Source organism: Vombatus ursinus, unplaced genomic scaffold, assembly GCF_900497805.2.
Source record: "Vombatus ursinus unplaced genomic scaffold, bare-nosed wombat genome assembly UNPS02014822.1, whole genome shotgun sequence".
Lineage (NCBI taxonomy): Eukaryota > Metazoa > Chordata > Mammalia > Diprotodontia > Vombatidae > Vombatus > Vombatus ursinus.
The window spans coordinates 15,179,300-15,198,081 of NW_020954600.1; the positions used below are offsets into that span (position 1 = coordinate 15,179,300).

The 18,782-nt window shown below is 43.3% G+C and overlaps 1 protein-coding gene across 1 annotated transcript in view; it reads left to right on the forward strand.

Annotated features, from left to right (window-relative positions):
• The window catches only part of WT1 (Wilms tumor 1), a 66,551-nt gene that overhangs the window by 10,892 nt on the left and 36,877 nt on the right, over window positions 1-18,782 (forward strand). The window contains exon 4 of the mRNA XM_027837839.1: window positions 17,667-17,744. Within this exon, the coding sequence (XP_027693640.1) occupies window positions 17,667-17,744 (78 nt within the window). The remainder of the gene's footprint in view (window positions 1-17,666; window positions 17,745-18,782) is intronic.

Below are 18,782 nucleotides of genomic sequence, written 5' to 3' on the forward strand. Positions count from 1 at the left end.
TCTCTCCCCCATCCCCATGTTCGTATTAGCAATGACGATGTTAATGATGATGGTGTTAGGGAGGCAGTGTTGTTCAGTGGATAGAGTTTTTGATTTGGAGTTAGCAAGACCTGGTTTGATTTCTTTTACTGTGTGATCTTCTGCAAGTCACTTAACCTCTGTCAGACACTGCTTAGTCATCTGTAAAATGAGGCTAATAATAATTATATACCTGCCTTTCAGATTGTTGTGAGGCTTAAAACAGATAATATATAAAAAGCCCTTTGCAAAATCAAAGCCGTAATACGAATGTAAGCTTATTTTTTCTCTTTAAAATTTTATTTATTTATTTGTTTGTTTTTAGTTTTCAGCATTCACTTCCACAAGCTTTTGAGTTTTCAATTTTCTCTCCCTTCCTTCCTTCCCTCCTCCCCAAATGGCATGCAATCTGATATAGGCTTTACCTATACATTCATATTAAACATATTTTCACATTAGTCATATTGTAAAGAAGTATTAGAATCAATGAGAGGAACCACGAGAAAAAAGAAACAAAGCAAAAAAACAGGAGAAAAAAAGAGATCAAATAGTATGCTTCAATCTGCATTCAGATTCCATAGTTCTTTCTCTGGAAGTGGATAGCATTTTGTGTCATGAGTCTTTCGGAGTTGTCTTAGATCCTTGGGTTGCTGAGAAGAGATAAATCTATCAAAGTTAGTCATTGCACAATGTGGCTGTTACTGTGTAGTGCTCTTCTGGTTCTGCTCACTTCACTCAGCATCAGTTCATAAAGTCTTTCTAGGTTTTTCTTAAGTCCGCCTGTTCATCACTTCTTATAGCACAATAGTATTCCATTACGTTCATATACCACAACTTGTTCTGCCATTCCCCAATTGATGGGCATCCCCTCAATTTCCAGTTCTTTGCCACCACAAAAAGAGCTGAAGCTTGTTAAGTTTTAAGCAGGTCTTCAGTGAAAAGGGAACAGGCTTTCAACATAAATAGGAGCTAATTACTAATTTGGATGGAGGGAGATGGAGAGTCAGGTCTGTGCCTTCTCTAATAGTAGCTTACTTTCTGTAGAACTGGGGTTCTTAACCTCGAGTCCAGAGACCAGGGGGTCTGTGAAATTAAAAAAAATTATTTCGATGTCATTAGTTTCTTTTGTCATATAATGTATTTTATTTTATGCATTTGAAAACACAATTCTGAGAAGGAGCTTTATAAGCTTCCCCAGACTGCTCAAGGTGTCCAGGACAAAAGATGGTGCATTATTTTTATTCCTATGTGACAAACGGGGAAACTGAGTTGCTGGGGCAAGGAACAGACTGATGCAGCAAACAGCTAGTAAACACCAGAGGTCTGAGAGTTGCCTCCCTTTAGGAATGACTCTCCAGCAATATTCTAAGGAGGCAGCGGAGTGTAGTGGAAAGGGGTAGATTCTTTGACCAAGTCACAGTTTTCCTGGGCCTCAATTTCCTCACCTGCAAAATTGAGGTGGGAGACCGTATTAGAAGATTTCTAACCTAACTCTAACTCTGATGAACATTCATCTTCCTGGGCTTCTGCCTTTTCCTTTCCCTTTTGGGAACCTCGAAAGCCCTTTGGCGATCGAACACTCCTGGCTAGGCGCGTCCCGGGCCCCAGCTGCGCCCTCTCCCCAAGCGCCGCCTCGAAGGGTCACGGCCCAAAGAGCCGTCCAGACCCGGCCAGGAGCCGGAATAGCTCGCAGGCAGCTAGCAGTGTCTGCGCTGCAGCCGCCGCCGTCGCGGGGAGGCAGCCCCAGCTTGGGCCCTTTGTCCTGCTCTCGGGAGCTTTGAGAGAAGCTTTCCTTCCCTCCTCCGCACCTCCCTCCCCCCACCTCCCCTCCCCAAAATTTATTCTTCAACTTTTGGTGAACTTGGCTTCAGTCCCGCGACTCCGATAGGGTTGCTTAGTAACTCGGGCGCAGACATCGGGCGCAGCCAGGGACTAGAGGGGAGGAGGTGGGGATAGGGATGGGGTAGGGGTGGGGGAAGCAGGGAGGAAGAGGCGAAGCGGCCGCGTAGTTTTCCGGCTCCCCATTGGCCTCTCATTACCTCATCGTCCCCCTCCCCCGGCTGGGGGCGGGGGGAATCCTGATACTTCCCATTATCCCCCACCCCCACCCCTACTCCTCTCCTTTCTATGCGGGGGGCGGGAGGGGGCAGGGCTGACGTCAAAGGGAAGGAGGCAGTGAGGTAATGAAGGAAGGAAAAAGGCCTGTCAGGAGAGATTGGGTGGGAGGTGGGTTGGGGGAATGACAGAGACCGGTCCTCTGGTACCTCAGTGGGGGAAGGGGCTCTGGGTCAGTGCACCTGAGGGCCGCCTGAACCCCAGCTTTGTGCTCCTTCTAGTCTGTTCTTTGCGAAACGTCGTGGGAGTCTGGGGCAGCCCTTCCACAGACTCCTCTTTCCTGCCCTAGCTTAAAATGGGGCCCGATCTCTGGTGTGCAGTTCATTTCATTTTGTGGGTCCAAAAGACAGTGCAGGTCAATGCATTGTAGCTAGTTTGCAGGAGGGAGCATTGGTCACACAGCCTGGCTCGTCCTTTCCCACCAGATCCCTGAGCCTTGCCGCAGTCGGGATTTGCCTTTACTACTCCTTCTGCCGCTCCGAGGGTGCCCTCAGCTTCGCTAGATGCTAGAGTATCTAGAAGGGGACCTGGAGCAAAGGTGGGGCTCCTTGTCCCCGCGGTCCATCCAGTGTGCTCCTGGTAAAGGCGTGGGTTCAGGAGTGGCCGCAGCGTGGGGGTTGCAGGGGGCGCGGCAAACAAGGATCTTGCCAGTTGTCGGGGATGTGGATGGACCCCAGAGGGGTTTGACTTCAGCGTCTTTAACCCAGTGCCTTACGGGCTGGAGCCCCCAGGCCTAGGGTCACACTTTCAACCTCCTCTCTTCGGCCCTTTCCGGGCCTTGGGCGAGGACCTTGACTTTTCTTCTCTCACCCCACCCAATCCCAGCCCTCCTGGCACACCGGCGGCATCCCCTTGCCATCTTTGAAGAAGCGAGATGCCGAAAGCCACGGTGGGGGAGTGGGAGCGCTAGCTCTAGGGAGGAGGCGGGAGGGGGACAGCCGGGCGCCTCTGGGGACTCCAGGAAAAGAGAAGGGACTGGAACAGGAAATCGGGCTCGGGGGAGCTGGAGGAATCTGGCGAGCCTCTGGGAAGTGTGGCTGCGACCCACTAACACACACACCCTTCCCTCCCCTCCTCCTAGCCCTTGGGACCCCGGGGGAGGGAGGTCACCTCCTCTTTCCTGCTCTGAGCCAGATCCCTTTTAATTAAAGTGATCTAGGAGGTGCCTGGGGTTTGAGTTGGACCTCTTCCAGGCCTGGGGGCGGAAGCCTTGGCTAAGGAGCCCGTAGCCGAAGGAAGGGAGGATACCAATCCCTCTCCCCCAAATCCCCTCAAGGCCAGGCTGTGTCCCGAGGCTGTCTGCCTGCGTGTTGGAGGGAGCGTGTCACGCTACTGTCCAAGCTCAGAACCAGAGGCTTGACTGTACAAGGCAACTCTTAGGGATCAGTGGCCCAGACAGCTGCCAAGCTCTTTCTCTCCCCCCCTCCCTTTGTATCTACTGTTTCTCCAAAGGACCTGCCTCACCCAACTGGGATGCTCTGGGGCCAGGGAATAAGGAAAGTCCTTATAGAAGGACTCTTTTCTACTGGGCAGCTTCCTTCTCCCAGAATCCTTTGGTGAGCACTGCTTAGCATACTTCCTCCTCTTGTGAATGACCCCTCTCCTCAAATAGGAGGCTTCCTTTCCCTGTAGGGCTAATCCTAGAGCTTAACTACTTGAATGCAATTGGAATGTCCCCAAGCCATCCATCTTCACCTCTCATTGAATGACTCCAGACTTCTTGTTACTGTTTGGAAATTGGAAAAGTTCAGTGAATATTTGGAGAATCCAGACCGCAGTTTTTTTTTTTCTCCTACATTTATTTATTTTTATCTAGTAAAAATAAGAAAGAAACCAAACTTTAATAATATATACATATCGAGAAGTTGACTCTGGCACCCTCATTTGGTGCATGTATCAGACAGTCACATGACAAGTCATCTTGAGGGAAGAGAGTCCCATAACTGGAAGGCATTGACCATGGTGCCCTTCTTCCTTTGTTCCCGTTCAGGGTACTGAATCATATTGCAGCCTAATGTTCCTGGGTAAGTGGTTTTCCGGTTTTTATTCAGATCGTAGATTAAGAGATGAAAGCTACCTTTAGCCACCTTCAGGTTCATTAAATTCAATTCTTTCACCTTACAGTTGAAGAAATGGAGGCTCAGAGAAGTTTTAAATTGTAGAAACATAAATTCAGGGCTTTTTTTTTTTTTTTTAAAGCTTGCTCTTCATTCAATTCAACAAACATTAAATTCCTAATATGTGTCCTGGGCAAGGGACAGAGTGTTAGTTCCTGGGAATACAAGGACAAAACCAGTTTAAAGCCCTTGGAATCAAAGGTCCTACTTTTCTATAGAGGAATATAAGGGTGGAGAGAAGTCAATACAATTTAAGCACGGAACAATACAAAATAACCTCAATAGAGAATCTACATTAATAACAGGGCAACTATGTGGAGTAGTGGATAGAGTGGTAGCCTGGAGTCAGGAAGAGTCATCTTCCAGAGTTCAAATCTGACTTCAGATACTTACTAGCTGAGTGACCCTGGGCAAGTCACCTAACCCTGTTTGCCTCAGTTTCCTCCTCTGTAGAAAAAAATGAGCTGGAGAAGGAAATGTCAAACCATTCCAGTATCTTTGTCAAGAAAACCTCAAACAGGGTCAGGAAGAGTCAGACACAACTAAACAACATTAATAACTGCCCTGATAAGCAGAAGCCTCTATAGGAATAGGTACATAAACTGGGCTTCCAAGAGGGCAAAGCAAAGAAGGAGTGGAGGCCTATTGGGTAAAGTCTTCCTGGAGGACCCTCTACATCTCTCCCATATTTTTTACATTTCGTTGCACCCACAGTGTTGAGAACTAGTAGGTGCTTCATAAATGCTTGTTGTTGTTGAAACCAATGATAATAGCGTAGAAGGGGAAGGGAATATGCATCTCTATAGCTCCAATTGTGGCCAGGCATGATGCTAAGCACTTTTACAAGTATCTCATCGGATCCCCACAACAATTCTGTGAGGTAGGGGTTATTATGATCCCCATTTTACAGTTGAGGAAACTGAGGTAAGCTGAGGTTAAATAATTTGCTCAGCATCACAAAGCTAATAAATGTCTAAGGCTGGATTTGAACTCAGCTGTTCCTGTCTCCAGTTCCACCCTTCTATGCCCCAGGTCACTGGCTGTCTAGGTTAGTATTTATTTAGTACATTAAGGTTTGCAAAGAGCTTTCTCTACTTCACCAGATGTAGTGATAACAGGGACAGGCTACAGATGATTTTCACATGGTTTTTATACAGATCAATTGCCCATTTTTTCCAATATTCTATGTTACTTCTAATATGTTTACTTACTATATTTTTAATATATTTTCAACAATTTATTTTCAATAAATATACTTACTCTACTTTCAATGTATACTTACAATATATTATCAATCCTTCCTGTACAAGTTTTTCCCATTGAAGAATGAAATTTCCCTTAGCAGGAGTGGGGAACCTTCAGCCTAGAGGCCACATATGACCTTCTAGGTCCTCAAGTGTGGCCCTTTTAACTGAGTCCAAGTTTTAAGGAACAAATTCTTTTTATTAAAGGGATTTGTTCTGTGAAGTTTGGATTCAGTCAAAGGGCCACACTTGAGGACCTAGAGGGCCACATGTGGCCTCAATGCCAAAGGTTCCCCATCCCTGCCTTAGACACACACACACACACACACACACACACAAACACACGAACTAGGTTGGCTAGTGATGAAAAATAATAGTGGATCGTACATGGTTGAAGGGCTAGACTTCTCCTTTCTATTTCCTCCACATACCCAGACCAATATGTTTGCCAAGGGCCAGAGTCAAGCTTTTTTTAATGGATTTGTTTATATCTTTCTTGGAGTTTCTTCCCCAATCCAGCAAGGATTTATTAAGCTCTTGCTACATTTCAGGCACAGTGCTAAGTGCTGGGGATACAAAAATCTTTGAAAATACAAAAAAAAAACCTTCCTTCAGGCAGCTTATATTCTAATGGTTTTGTTTCAAAAGATTCACATATCACAAGATGTGCTCAGGGTGGCAATAGAGTCTGTATCTTAGTAGATATAGCTAGAAGGGACCTTAGAGGTCGATTAATCCAACTCCTCTCATTTTACAAATGAGGAACCTGTAGCTCAGGGAAATTAAATGACATTATACAGATAGTAAGTCTTAGAGGTGGGATTTGAACTCAGGTCTTCTGACTCCAGATCAGGCTTCTTTCCATTATTCCACAGTACAACTCCATTTTTCAGATGAGGAAACTGAGACCCAGAGGAAGTCAGTGGTTTGCCCACTGTCACAGAGGTAGTAGTAAGCATCAGAACTATGATTCGAGCCCAAGATTTCAAAATGGCTCCAAGTCTTCTCCAGCTATGGTGGATGGCCTATTATTTATTCATTTTGCATCCCATATGTCATTAGCTTTGCCCTGCTTTAAAACCTTTCCAAGGTTGAATACTTCCTAATCATTCAGAGGAATGGCCGTGGGATGGGGGTGGAGGCAGGCATCCCACCTGCCAGGGGAAAAGGCTAGCCCCTTCTAAGCAGCCCAGCTTTCTGTTTATTGTGGAGAAAGAGTCTGGCTCTCTTCGTGAGAGCTGCCTAAAAACTTAAATCTACTGCATCTTTCTTTTCTCCTAGACCCATCTCACCCCTAAACCTTCTGTAGCTCCTTCCTGTCCCCCATCTGTTGTTGCTCAGTCATTTCAGTCAAGTCAGAATTTTTGCAACCCCATTTGGGGTTTTCTTGGCAAAGATAGTGGAATGGTTTGCCATTTCCTTCTCCACTTCATTTTACAGATGAGGAAACTGAGGCAAACAGGGGTTAAGTGACTTGCCCAGAGTCATATAGCTAGAAAGAGTCTGAGGCCAGATTTGAACTCAGGTCTTCCTGACTCCAGGCCCAGTGCTCTAGTCACTTTGTCAACTGGTTTCTCCTCTTCAATAGCCCAAACGATGGTGTAACACATTCTGTCTGTTTCCACTGTCCATTGCTGATCTGCTTGGGGTATTTGGAGAGATTCCAGTCAAATGAAATGATATATGCAAAAGGCTTTGCAAACCTTGAAACCCTTCCTGAGTTCTAGTTATCATCATCATCTTCATCATCATTGTCATGTTTCTAACCTGTGTTTGAATCACAGTCCCATGCCACCTCCCCACCCCACTCCCCACCAGGCTGGAAGTCACTCTTCTCTTTCTCCATTCCTCTATCTCTTCTGGCTTGTTGCTGTTTGAGGCTTCTGTCTTTGCCTTCTTGGCATCTATCATAATAGGCACCTACTATATGCTAATTGATTGACTGATTGACTCAGCTACAGAAAAAGTTAGCTGATCTACCTCTTATGTCATCCATCCTGGAGCACTGAGGAGGCCCTCCTACCTTCAGATACTTCAATGAACAAATTATTTATCAATTATCAGTTTAAATGGAATCCCTCCTGTTTTCTATACTCCTTTTCCCCTCCTGATTTCTGGGTATCTTGAGTTTGAGGTTTTTTTGTTTAACTCTATGACAATATTAGCACTGGAAGGGATCATAGCAAATAGAACATAGAATGTTGGAATTGGAAGGGACCTTAGAATATAAAAGGGAACTCAGAGAGGAAGTAACTTTCCAAGTGACTTTGTGGCAAAGCTGGGGTCAGAACCCAGGTCTACTGATGCCTGGTCAAGGACTTGAAGGGTCATCACTTTAGAACTGGAAGTCACCTTAGAGATGATTGGCTCCAAACTCTTCATTTTACAGATAGGGAAACTGAGGCACAGACTGTGATTTTTTTACTCAGGGACACATTGCTGGTCTGAGGGAAGATGTGAACCCAGGTTCTCCTGACTCTAAGTCTGTGAGCGAATACACCATGACTTTTTCTAATATAACAAATGATCTCTCTACTCAAAGGAAAAATGATTGCTGGTTTGAATGTTAATAATCTTAAGTTTGTAATTCGCAACTAGAGATTTGGTTAATTGGTGCTCTTTTCAATACATTATTGTTTGTGTTGGTCATTTATTATTTCATTTTACTGAAACATTTTTATTCTGTGCCCAATAACTAAACATTCAAATAAGTGAAAATGTAAAAATAACTGCATATAAAAGCAAAAATTTCAAATTATTTACGTGTTTTTCTTTTAAAGGATATGCAAACTTTCTGGGAGGAGGCAGTGGGGTTTTTTGTCTGGATTTGTGATTTCATCACTTTAGAGAAGTCCTGGTGGGAATCATTCCCCCCATGCAGAACAGCAGCTCAAGACAATTGCTTGGGGGAATTGTGAGGGTAAATCACTTGCTTGGTGCCCAGATGTAAGATTAGTCTTCTATCAGCTAGCCCCTCTCTCCACCCCCCCATCCTAAGTTTAACAAAATATTAGCAAAAATGTCCTGTTTTCTTCTGTATTATTTTCTGACCCTTCTTTTTGTCTGTTTATTATTTCTGCTATTATTATTATTATTATTATTAACATAGTTGGCTATACTATTTACTGTTAATCATTGTCTTATATTGTTCTGATTCTGCTTTCCTTCCTCTGAATCACCTCACGTAAAACAACATTGAGAGACACCAGAACTCTGACCAAGGCAATCAATCAGTCAATCAATCAACAAGCATTTATTAAGTGTCTACTTTGTGCCTGGAATCGTGCTAGGTCCTGGGGGTATGATGAACAAATGAAATAGTCCCTGTCCTCAAGGAGCTTCCATTCCACTAAAGGAAAGGAGTTGAAACATGCCCCTTCTCTCTTGGCAGAGGGCTGGTAGTTTAGGAGGTCTGGAATGAGGCACATTAGTATATGGCTAATGGGTGGGTTTTGCTTTACTATACATATATGTATATATATATATATATATATTTGTTATAAGGGAAGGTTCTACATGAGACATAGAGGGGGAAAGGAGGTTTTTTCTTTTTCTTTCCTTTCTTTTTTTTTTTGCAAGGCAATTGGGGTTAAGTGACTTGCCCAGGGTCACACAGTTAGTAAGTGTTAAGTGTCTAATCTGAGACTGGATTTGAATTCAGGTCCTCCTGACTCCAGCGCTGGTGCTCTATCCACTTCGCCACCTAGCTGCCTCAAGTTTTTTTCTTAAAAAAGTTTTTTTTATTCTGAACTTAAGAAATAAAATAAGCATTTCCATAACAAAGTGGAATACAAAAAAAAAGTATTGTTCTCAAAACAGCAGATCTATTAGGTACAACTTGCTATTCCTTTTAACTATACTACAAAATTACCACATACCTTTCTCTTTTTCCTCCTCCCCTCCCCAGAGATGGCTACCATTAGACACAAATATGTATATGTGAGAAGAAGTATTATTGGGCAGCCACAGAGTAGTTTAAAAAACCAACAATAATAGCTAACATTTCTATAGCGCATTAAGATTTGCAAAGCACTTTACAGATATAACTTCATTTTATCTTTACAACAACCGTGGGAGGTAAATATTATAATTGTCTCTATTTTTTGACAGATGAGGAAACTGAGGCAGACAGAGGTTAAATGATTGGTCCAGGGTCACACAGCTAGTAAGTCTGAGACAAGATTTGAACCCAGGTCTTCTGGATTCCAAGCTGAGAACCGTATTCATTATACCACTCTACATTTAAAAAAAATTATATCTTTAGAGTACACACGTAGTCAAATTATGGAATCAAAGGTGATAATGTTTTGAACCTCTTACCATTTATTTTATGTAGGTTGTTTAGCAGTGAAAACAGAGATGCCAATCAGAAAGTTTCAGTTTGTTCTGAGCTTGGCAGGTCAGACTGTTCTAAGTGTATGACCTAGGTTGTAGGTATGTCCCTTAATGTAAACATAAAAGTGTGCAACCAGGCCAATGGAGGAGAGTGGGGGTAGTGTCTCACAACTCTCTCTGATTCTTCCCACCCCCAATTATTCAAAAGAGTGCTCAGGGATGCATCTCTTGCCGATGGATATCACAGGTGGCTGTCCTGCCCATCAGGGTAAAAAACCATGACCGGTCCTCTGGGGCATCAAGTCAGATTTATCGACAGGGTGGAATCCAGTGACAACATTCCCTTGGTGTCCCTACAGACTTCGGGTTTATGAGTAGAAGTTGAGTCTCTGGCTGTGCTCTTGGCCAACTAAGTTAGCAAGAGTGAAAAGTTCTCTAACTTGGAGAGATCAGTTTGGCCAGAAGGAAAGCGACGGAGATTTCTAAGGAGTCTGCTTCCAAGGTGCCATGCAAGGAAATGTGTTCAGGGGAAAGTCTCTGAGTGGGAGACTTGCTTTTTCGGTTGTGAAAGAATTCTTCAATGTAGCTTAGCGTGTGTGAGAGTGTGTGTGTGTGTGAGAGTGTGTGTGTGTAGGGGGTGGGGAGTGAAGGGTGGAGAACAGGAAGGAGGGTGAGTGATAACAGCAGACGTTTGAAAGGTCAGAGATTTTAATCCTGAATGAGTCTCCCAGCTTTGCCATCTCATTTGTTCTTCCCTTTGGGGAAATGGCTACTTCAGTACAGTCAGCTTTGCTAGCTCCCGAGTGTCCATTCTGAGATTCCTCAGCACGTCCGAGACATGGCATCTCTTCGAGGTGACACAGACAGCCACCAGTTATGGCTCCTGTCAAGGAGGGAAGGGATTTTCCTACCTTGTACTCACTGGATGGAGTAAACACTGGCAAGGTTCAGCATTTACTGGGAATCAAGCTGGGATTTTAAGATGGGGGATGGAGGAGTTCCAGTCCAAATTACGGCTGTTTAAAAAAAGTTTTGTGTGGAGGTCGAGAACTTGGTCACCCAGCAGTGTAGGCCAAAACAACCAAATGATCTACTACTGATTTCCTTTTATGTGCTTTTTGGTTGCTTAGGGCTGACTTCCTTTCTTTTATCTCCAACTTGTATGAATCCCCATTGTAGAAATCTCTTCCCTCTCTCAGCTGTCTTCCACTTCAAATATTTTTTTTTGGGTCAAATATTTCTTACAGAGAAAACAAATAGCTGTTTTTAACCTGAAAAAGAACTTTAAAACTTTTTGGGGAGTTTGTGACCTTGAGTCTTTTTTTAAAGCTTCCTTTAAAAAATTTATTATTTTGTTTACTCAAATTTTAGGACAAGCTTCTCTTGCATATTTAAAACTGCCTATTTTTAGCAAATTCTTGATCCTAAATATATTTTGTGTACCATACTACATATATACATACTTACATGTATATGTAGAATATACAATGCACACATGTACACATTTATATAAGTACCTACACATATTTGTACATGCATGTATACATGCATGCGTGTGTGTGTGTGTGTGTGTGTGTGTGTATACACACACACACACACACACATATACACCCATACATAGATTGAGAAGCTAGGTGGCACAGTAGAGAACTGGACCTGGAGTCAGAAAGATCTGGGTTCAAATCCAACTTCATACTTTTACTGGCTGTGAGACCCTGAGCAAAATCACTTAACCTCTGTCTGCCTCAGTTTCCTCATCTATAAAATGGAGATCATAATAGCATCTACCTCTAAGGGTGGTTGAGCAGCTAGGTGGCGCCACAGTGCATAGAGCACCTGGACTGGAATTGGGAAGATTCATCTTTCTGAGTTCAAATCTGGCTTCAGACACTTACTAGCTATGTGATCCTGGGCAAGTCACTTAACCTTGTTTGTCTCAGTTTCTTCTGTAAAATGAACTGGAGAAAGAAATGGCAAATCAGTCTAGTATCTTTGCCAAGAAAACCCCAAATGGGGCCACGAAGAGTCAGACACAACTGAGCAATGATAATCCAAAGTAGTCGTGAGGATAAAATGGGTTGATATTTGTAAAATGTTTTGAAAACTTTAAAGAATAATAATAAAGCATGCTATTATTATGCATATATTCACATAAAACGTATGTGCACACATATATCACATTTATGGAAATTCCTCTACCAGTACAAGTATATACCCTTGTGCCAAAGAAAAGGGAGGCGTTATGAGGTCTAGGATTTTTAACTCCCTCTCATTCTATCAGTAGCCTAGATCCTTTCCCCATTTGCAGGTATTTGCACTCCTGGGTTTTGCTGTGTAGAGAATACTAGGTTGGGAGTTAAAAGACTTTCTGTTCCCTGGGTCCAATATTTGTTATTACAGGTATTCAGAGTTCGACTTCCTTAAAAACAAACAAACAAACAAACAAAAAAAACCCCCAGTTTTCTTGGCTTCACCTTCAAAGTTCACTTTTGAACAGGCAAGGTTTGAGGTCTCATTCCATTCAACAAACACACGTTAAACCCCTATGTTATGTACAAGTTGTAATATAAGTTAGGGATACAAAGATGCTCCCCACAAAAAAACAGGAAACTAGCCCCTGCCTTCAAGGACCTTTCACATTCTTCTGGGGGTGAAGTATAAAGCATGTATATGTTTAAACAAATACAAAATATATTCAAAATAATACAGAATAATTCTGAGGTGAAGGAATACTAGTAAAAAAATCCTTGGGTATAGTTCTTGATTTCTCTCATTTTATTATGGACTCTTTTCTCAGCATTCATTACTTCTCTAGTTTTGCTTGGAAAGGGGAAGGATCTGGTATCTGAAGACCTGGTTTTAAATCCTGGTTCTGGGACGTACTACTGCTATGACATTGGGCGAGTCACTTTCCTGCTCAAGGCTTCTGTTTCTTCATCAGTAAAATGAGGGGCTTGGGTGAGATATCTCAGAGGGCCCTTCCAGCTCCAAATCTTCTGTTCCTACTTTCAGCTGGTAAGGTGGAGCTAGCTTAATAGGCTGAACCTCCAAGAGCCCCCTGAGAACAGTAGGAAGGATGTGGTTACAACTAGGCTGATCCCTAGCATCACCACTGGGAAGCCAGCCTGGGGTGTATTCTGAACACCAGCCCTCCCAATCCCCTCCTGGCGGTTTCCAGTCTGGAATAATCATTAGGGAGACAAGGATAATGAATCGGTCCTCCTACTAGGATCCTGGTGAGATCTTCGTCCCCCAAAGCAAATGCCTACATGGTAACTTCTGGGTAAATCATAAATTGAAGCCAGGGTCGTACAACTCATTGAAAGTAGAGTAAGTTAGTGATACAGAACCATAACTAAGGTGGGGCATCTGGGGTTTTGCCTCGGGCACCAAAATTTTAGATGGCACTGACAACATAGCCCTTTAACTTGCTAGCACCTACTTAATTAAAATAGTAAGATAAAGTCTGGCCACACCCTTAGATGAGCTGTTCCCCAAACTGTCCACTACCTGCAGCCTCTTTTGTATTTCTCCCCCACCCCACACAAGCATTTCAGAGTTCCCCTTTTTGGGGAGTGGGCACTGGAAGAAATTGCTTGTGATGGCTCTATGGTGAAGCTTTGTTGGAGATGCTCTCTCCATCCCCTTCCTGAAAGTGGATGTTCCGTAGAGGGCATCAGAATATTAATCTTTTCCCCAGTCATGACCCCCATTTTCTTTATCATTTACCTGCAGCAGTCTTTGGTGTTACCACGAGACCCATAGAAGACCCTACCTTCAAAAAGTTTACATCTTATTCAAATAATCACTTTAATTTGAAACTGTTTTCCTGAGGAAGACCGCAGGACAGCCTGCTGTTCCACAGTTCTTTGAGAAAAAATCCTGTGTCCAACAGCTAGTGACTTGAGTGCCAGTAACCTTTGGCCTATTCCTCTTTGTCCTGTGCCCTTTGAACTCAAGCTCAGGGCTGCCCAAACTGTGAGGATCCCTTAGGTGCAAACCACAGAAGTGTCTAGGTACAGAAATCGTATCTGAGAAGTCTGTCTCCTGCAACTCCTGAAAATCCCAAGACTTTTCCTGTGGCATACTAATGAATTAAAATGAAGAAGGATTCAGGGGAATCTGGACAGGCCTAGGAGAACTGTCAGTAGGGTTGAGTGATTTTAGTGGGTGAGCAATATTTTTTAAAAGGGGAAAAAAATTGTCACAAAAATATACAGCCACCTGGGGAATACAATGCTTGTTGGCTTAGATTAATGACAAGATGAATAAATGGATTGCCTGATGAAAAGGCGAGGGAGAACAAAAACCACTTGAAATTGTGGAGGAGGTCTCTTATTAATGAACTGTCAGCCTGAAGAAAGTTAGCGGAGTCTCCTCCTGGAAATGCACTGGGCTGGCGCTTCTAATAAAAATCTGGGTCCTGCAGGAATTAATTACACCCGCCTTACAGCAAAGAATTTCTGGAATTGTGCAATGTGGTGGCACAGACCAGCACGGGTTGCTGTTGCCAATGGGGAAACCGTAGGAAGGTTTAATACTTTCTTTCTTTCTTTTTTTTGGAGGGGGCCATGATATGCAGGATATTATGGTAGCATAATAACCAGTCAGACTTGAGGATGAATGATGGCGGCCAACCTTTCTGACAAATGATGCTTCGCATACTTGTAGTTTGAAGTCACTTGACTTTTCATATGCAAAATCTCTTCTTGGAATCTGATTTCCTCGTTATCATAGGGACCTGCCCTGGGGAGTTAAAAATCGTTTTGGACGTGATTGCATAAGACTCAGATGTGCTTTCCTTTGATTAATCAAACCAGGGAGAAAGCACAGGGCTGCCCTCATTTACTGGGAATGGTGGCCATGTCCATCATATCCCTGTGGAAGCCTCCTTCCTCAGGGTCCCATTTTCTGTTGGCCTGACAAAAATATCTTTTTAATTAAAGCTTGGTGCTGCCCATGCCTGGTGAAGCAGCTCAAAGGCATGCCATGTGGAGAGGGCAGATTCTCAGCAGTTGCAATCCATTATTGCTTAGTAGACATTGCTCACTACTTCAGTGGGATCCTGGGATGCCATATTTGATGAGTAAGGACTTTCTCCTGTGCTTATGTATGCAGCAGCCACGTTATGTAGTTGTTAAACTGCTGGGTTTGGAGTCCAGCACTTAGTAGGTGCTTAATAAATGTTCACTTGCTTATGAGCTCCATGGAGGAGCTATGTCTGTATCCCCAGGGCTTATCACAGTGCCTGATCCATAGCAAGCACTTGGTAAATGCTTATTGATATGTTGACTTGACCTTCCTGGACCTCAGTTTCCTTATCTGTAAAATTCCAGTATTGAAAACATGTCCTCTGAGATCCTTTCGGCTCTAGATCCCTGATTCTATGACCCTAGCTGTGTATATGTCCCTGGACAAATCTCTTAAGCTCTTCATGCTTGAGAGACTCCCTAGGACTTGTCATCAGTCACAGATGGGTTGTGATTTCCAGTATCAACCAATTTCTAACGTATTTGCTCTGTGCCAGCCATCAGCCCCCCTCCCCCTTGAGCATCCTCTCTTTTCTGGCAAAACATCCCTCTCCAGATTGATTTTTCTTTTTTCTTTTTTTGGCTAGGCAATGGGGTTAAGTGACTTGCCCAGGATCACACAGGTAGTACGTGTCAAGTGTCTGAGGTCAGATTTGAACTCAGGTCTTCCTGACTCCAAGGCTGGAGCTTCATCCACTGTGCCACCTAGCTGCCTCTCCAGATTGATTTTTGCTTCTATGTCACATCCACTAGTGATGACCCCCATCATTCTTCACTTCCCAATATTTTGGGCCACCATAAACCCTGTGTCCTTCCTTTTTCAATTAAAACAGCTTAATGAATTTTCATGAACACTTAATCTGCTCTGCTTTCCATTTTAGCTCCAGGCTTTTGACTTGGACTTGGGGTTCTAGAGTCTATGTGACTTTTCATATGATCAATCTCTCCAGCCTCTTCCTCCAACTTTTTTAAAGATCTTAAAATCTCAAGTGTTGGTTTTCCTAAGGACATAGAAACAGCCCTTTCTTGGGGTGCTGGATGTGGAGTCTGGGTTCATACTAGGTTAATATTCCATCTCTGACTCTCACTAACTGTGTGACCCTAGGCATGTCCATTTCCTCTCAGAACTTTAGTCTTCTCATCTGTAAAATGGGGATAACAATACATCTATTTACTACCTCACAAGGGTGCTGTGAGGATCAAGTAAGATAATATATATAAGATGCTCTGTTCACCTTAAAGCTCTGCAAGTGTCAGAAATTACCACTGTTATTTCTACTGGGCCTTTGAATGATTCTGCTGTTTAGAGCAGCACAGCCTTGAATTCATGACATATGAAGATGAGTTGAAGAAATTTGGGGCAGATGAAGAAACGACTGAGGAGGGGAACATAATAGGTATCTCCAAATATTTGAAGGGTTGGCATAGGAAAGAGGAATTCTATTGGGTCTGTTGAATGGCAGAAGTAGGAATAATGGACACAAATTCCAAGGAAACAGATTTGGGATTGATGTCAGGAAAACCATTCTAACAAAGAGACCTGTCTAATCGGTGCTGTCCATAAACAATCATTAAGCTCCTACTACACGCAGTCACTGTGTCAGACGCTGGTAAAGGCAACCATCCTGTATACAAGATGTCCTCAGAGTTTTTGTTGTAGTTGTTGAGTTGTTTCAGTCATGTCTGACTCTCCATGGCCTCATTTGGGGTTTTCTTGGCTAAGATACTGGAGTGGTTTGCTATTTCCTTCTCCAGTTCATTTTACAGATGAGGAAACTGAAGCAAAGAGGGACAAGTGACTTGCCCAGGGTCATTCAGCTAGCAGGTGTCTGAGGACCCTCAGATTTGAACTCAGGTCCTGCGGACTCTAGGGCTGGCTCTCTATCCACCACAACTCAAAGTCTTAGTGCCACATTAATCTTTAATAGCTAATTAAGCTTAAAACTGCGCTAGGTTTGGGGATACCCTGTGTAAGTACATACAGAGTAAATACAAATAAATAAAAAAGTCATTAGATGTAAGGTAATTCAAGAGGGTTGAATCTATATGAAGATATAGAAGGTGGCTCCTGGGCTGCATCTGAAGGAATGAGTGGGGATCTATGGGAAAATGATGAGTGAGTGCATTTCGGGTCTGGGGCATGGACCCAAAAAATGGAGATGGGAGACGATTGTCAAGTGGGAGAGCAGACAGAAAGCCCAAAGTGGAACTGGGTGTTCTGAGAGCTTAATTGGCTTCCTCAATAGCGGCTTTTCAATGGAAAGTGGGTGACAGCTTATGAGAGAATGTTGAAATGGGGATTCTTTTTGAGTATGGGTTGAACTAGATGGTGGCCATGGTACTTCCCCTGCCAAGAAGCTTGGAACTTCTGTGACTATATGTTTCATACTCACAATATGAAATGAAGGGTGGAAAATTTTTCTCTAGAGGAAAATGAAAATGTTACTGCTTTTGGCAAGAAGAATTGTGTCCATTCGGATTCTGATAGGGTAGGTGGTACAATGGTTAGAATACTGGGCTTGGAGTCAGGAATACCTGAGTTCAAATATGGCTTCTGACATTTACTAGCTGTTTGATCCTGGGCAAGTCTCTTAATCTCAGTCTGCCTCAGTTTCCTCAACTGTAAAGTAATGATGATGATGATGATGATGATTGATGATGATAGCACCCACCTCCCTGGGTTGTTGTGGGGTTTGAATGAAATAATAGTTGTAAAGAGCATAGCACAATGCCTGGCATACAGTAGGCACTTAATAAATGTTTGTTTACTTCCTTGCTTCCTCTAACTCTGGCTATCTCTCTCACAGTGACAATCTGTACCAAATGACCTCGCAGCTCGAATGCATGACCTGGAACCAGATGAACCTAGGGGCCACACTGAAGGGGTAAGGTTGGACCTCTCACAGTCCTCTCTCAAGTGATTGTTCAGTGATAGTAACTTGGATTTGTCTGACCCAGTTTTAAGGTAACGGTGGGCAGAATTGTGGCAACAATTGAGGCATCCAGTTGCCTCTCTTTGTCTGTTGGGTATTTTCTCTTTTGTGGTTGGTGATCTTTTGAATAATTTTAAGATTTTAAGAAAATAAATCGCTTTTTGGGGTCTAATGCACACTATTTTCCTGTGCTAATGGCTTGGTAACAAAACTTTAACTTTCACTGTGGTCATTTTGTATTAAATGCCTTGGAATTCTCTAAACTTTTGTTCATTCAGCCGATTTTCCCCTAATGTTCACATTTTGGAGGAAATGTAATTTACAGATGGTATCCATTATACTTATCAAGAAATGCTTCAAGTGTACAAAGTCCAGGCCCCAAATTTGTATTTGAGTGATGATGCTTTGGACAGTCAACAGTCCAATCTGCTTGAGAATGGCCCCACCAACAGGCATCCACCTTGATTGATATTCTACTACATTAGGGAATGTATTACCTGTCTGATGAAAGGCCCTAAGGTCACTTCAACACCCACAGGAAGACAAATAATTTGGAGGTGGTTCTAGCTAGCAGGAGAAAGCTCTTTCAAAGCCCCTTCCCTCCTCACAATAGATGTTAGAATATGGAAGGGTATCCAAAGACAGATCTGGCAGGGCTGGGGGTTTACCGAATTCTTTTGAGATGTCCTATCATCTTTGTATTTCTTAAGAAAACGTTGGCTCTCCATTGGATTTCTAGGTAGGGTGGCTTACCCCCCACCATGCATGCGCCATCCCCACCCCACCTCTTCTTCTTCTCTTCTAGACCCGCTGCTGGCAACTCCAGCTCATTGAAATGGACAGAAGGGCAAAGCAAGTGAGTGGCTGATACTCTGGTTTCCAAAAGTAATGGTGCTGCCATCGGCATATGGCAATAGGAGCATTAACAGAAGTCCGAGCTGTTGGAGGATAATCAGGGACAGTGCCCCGGGGCCGCTGGGGATGGGCTCA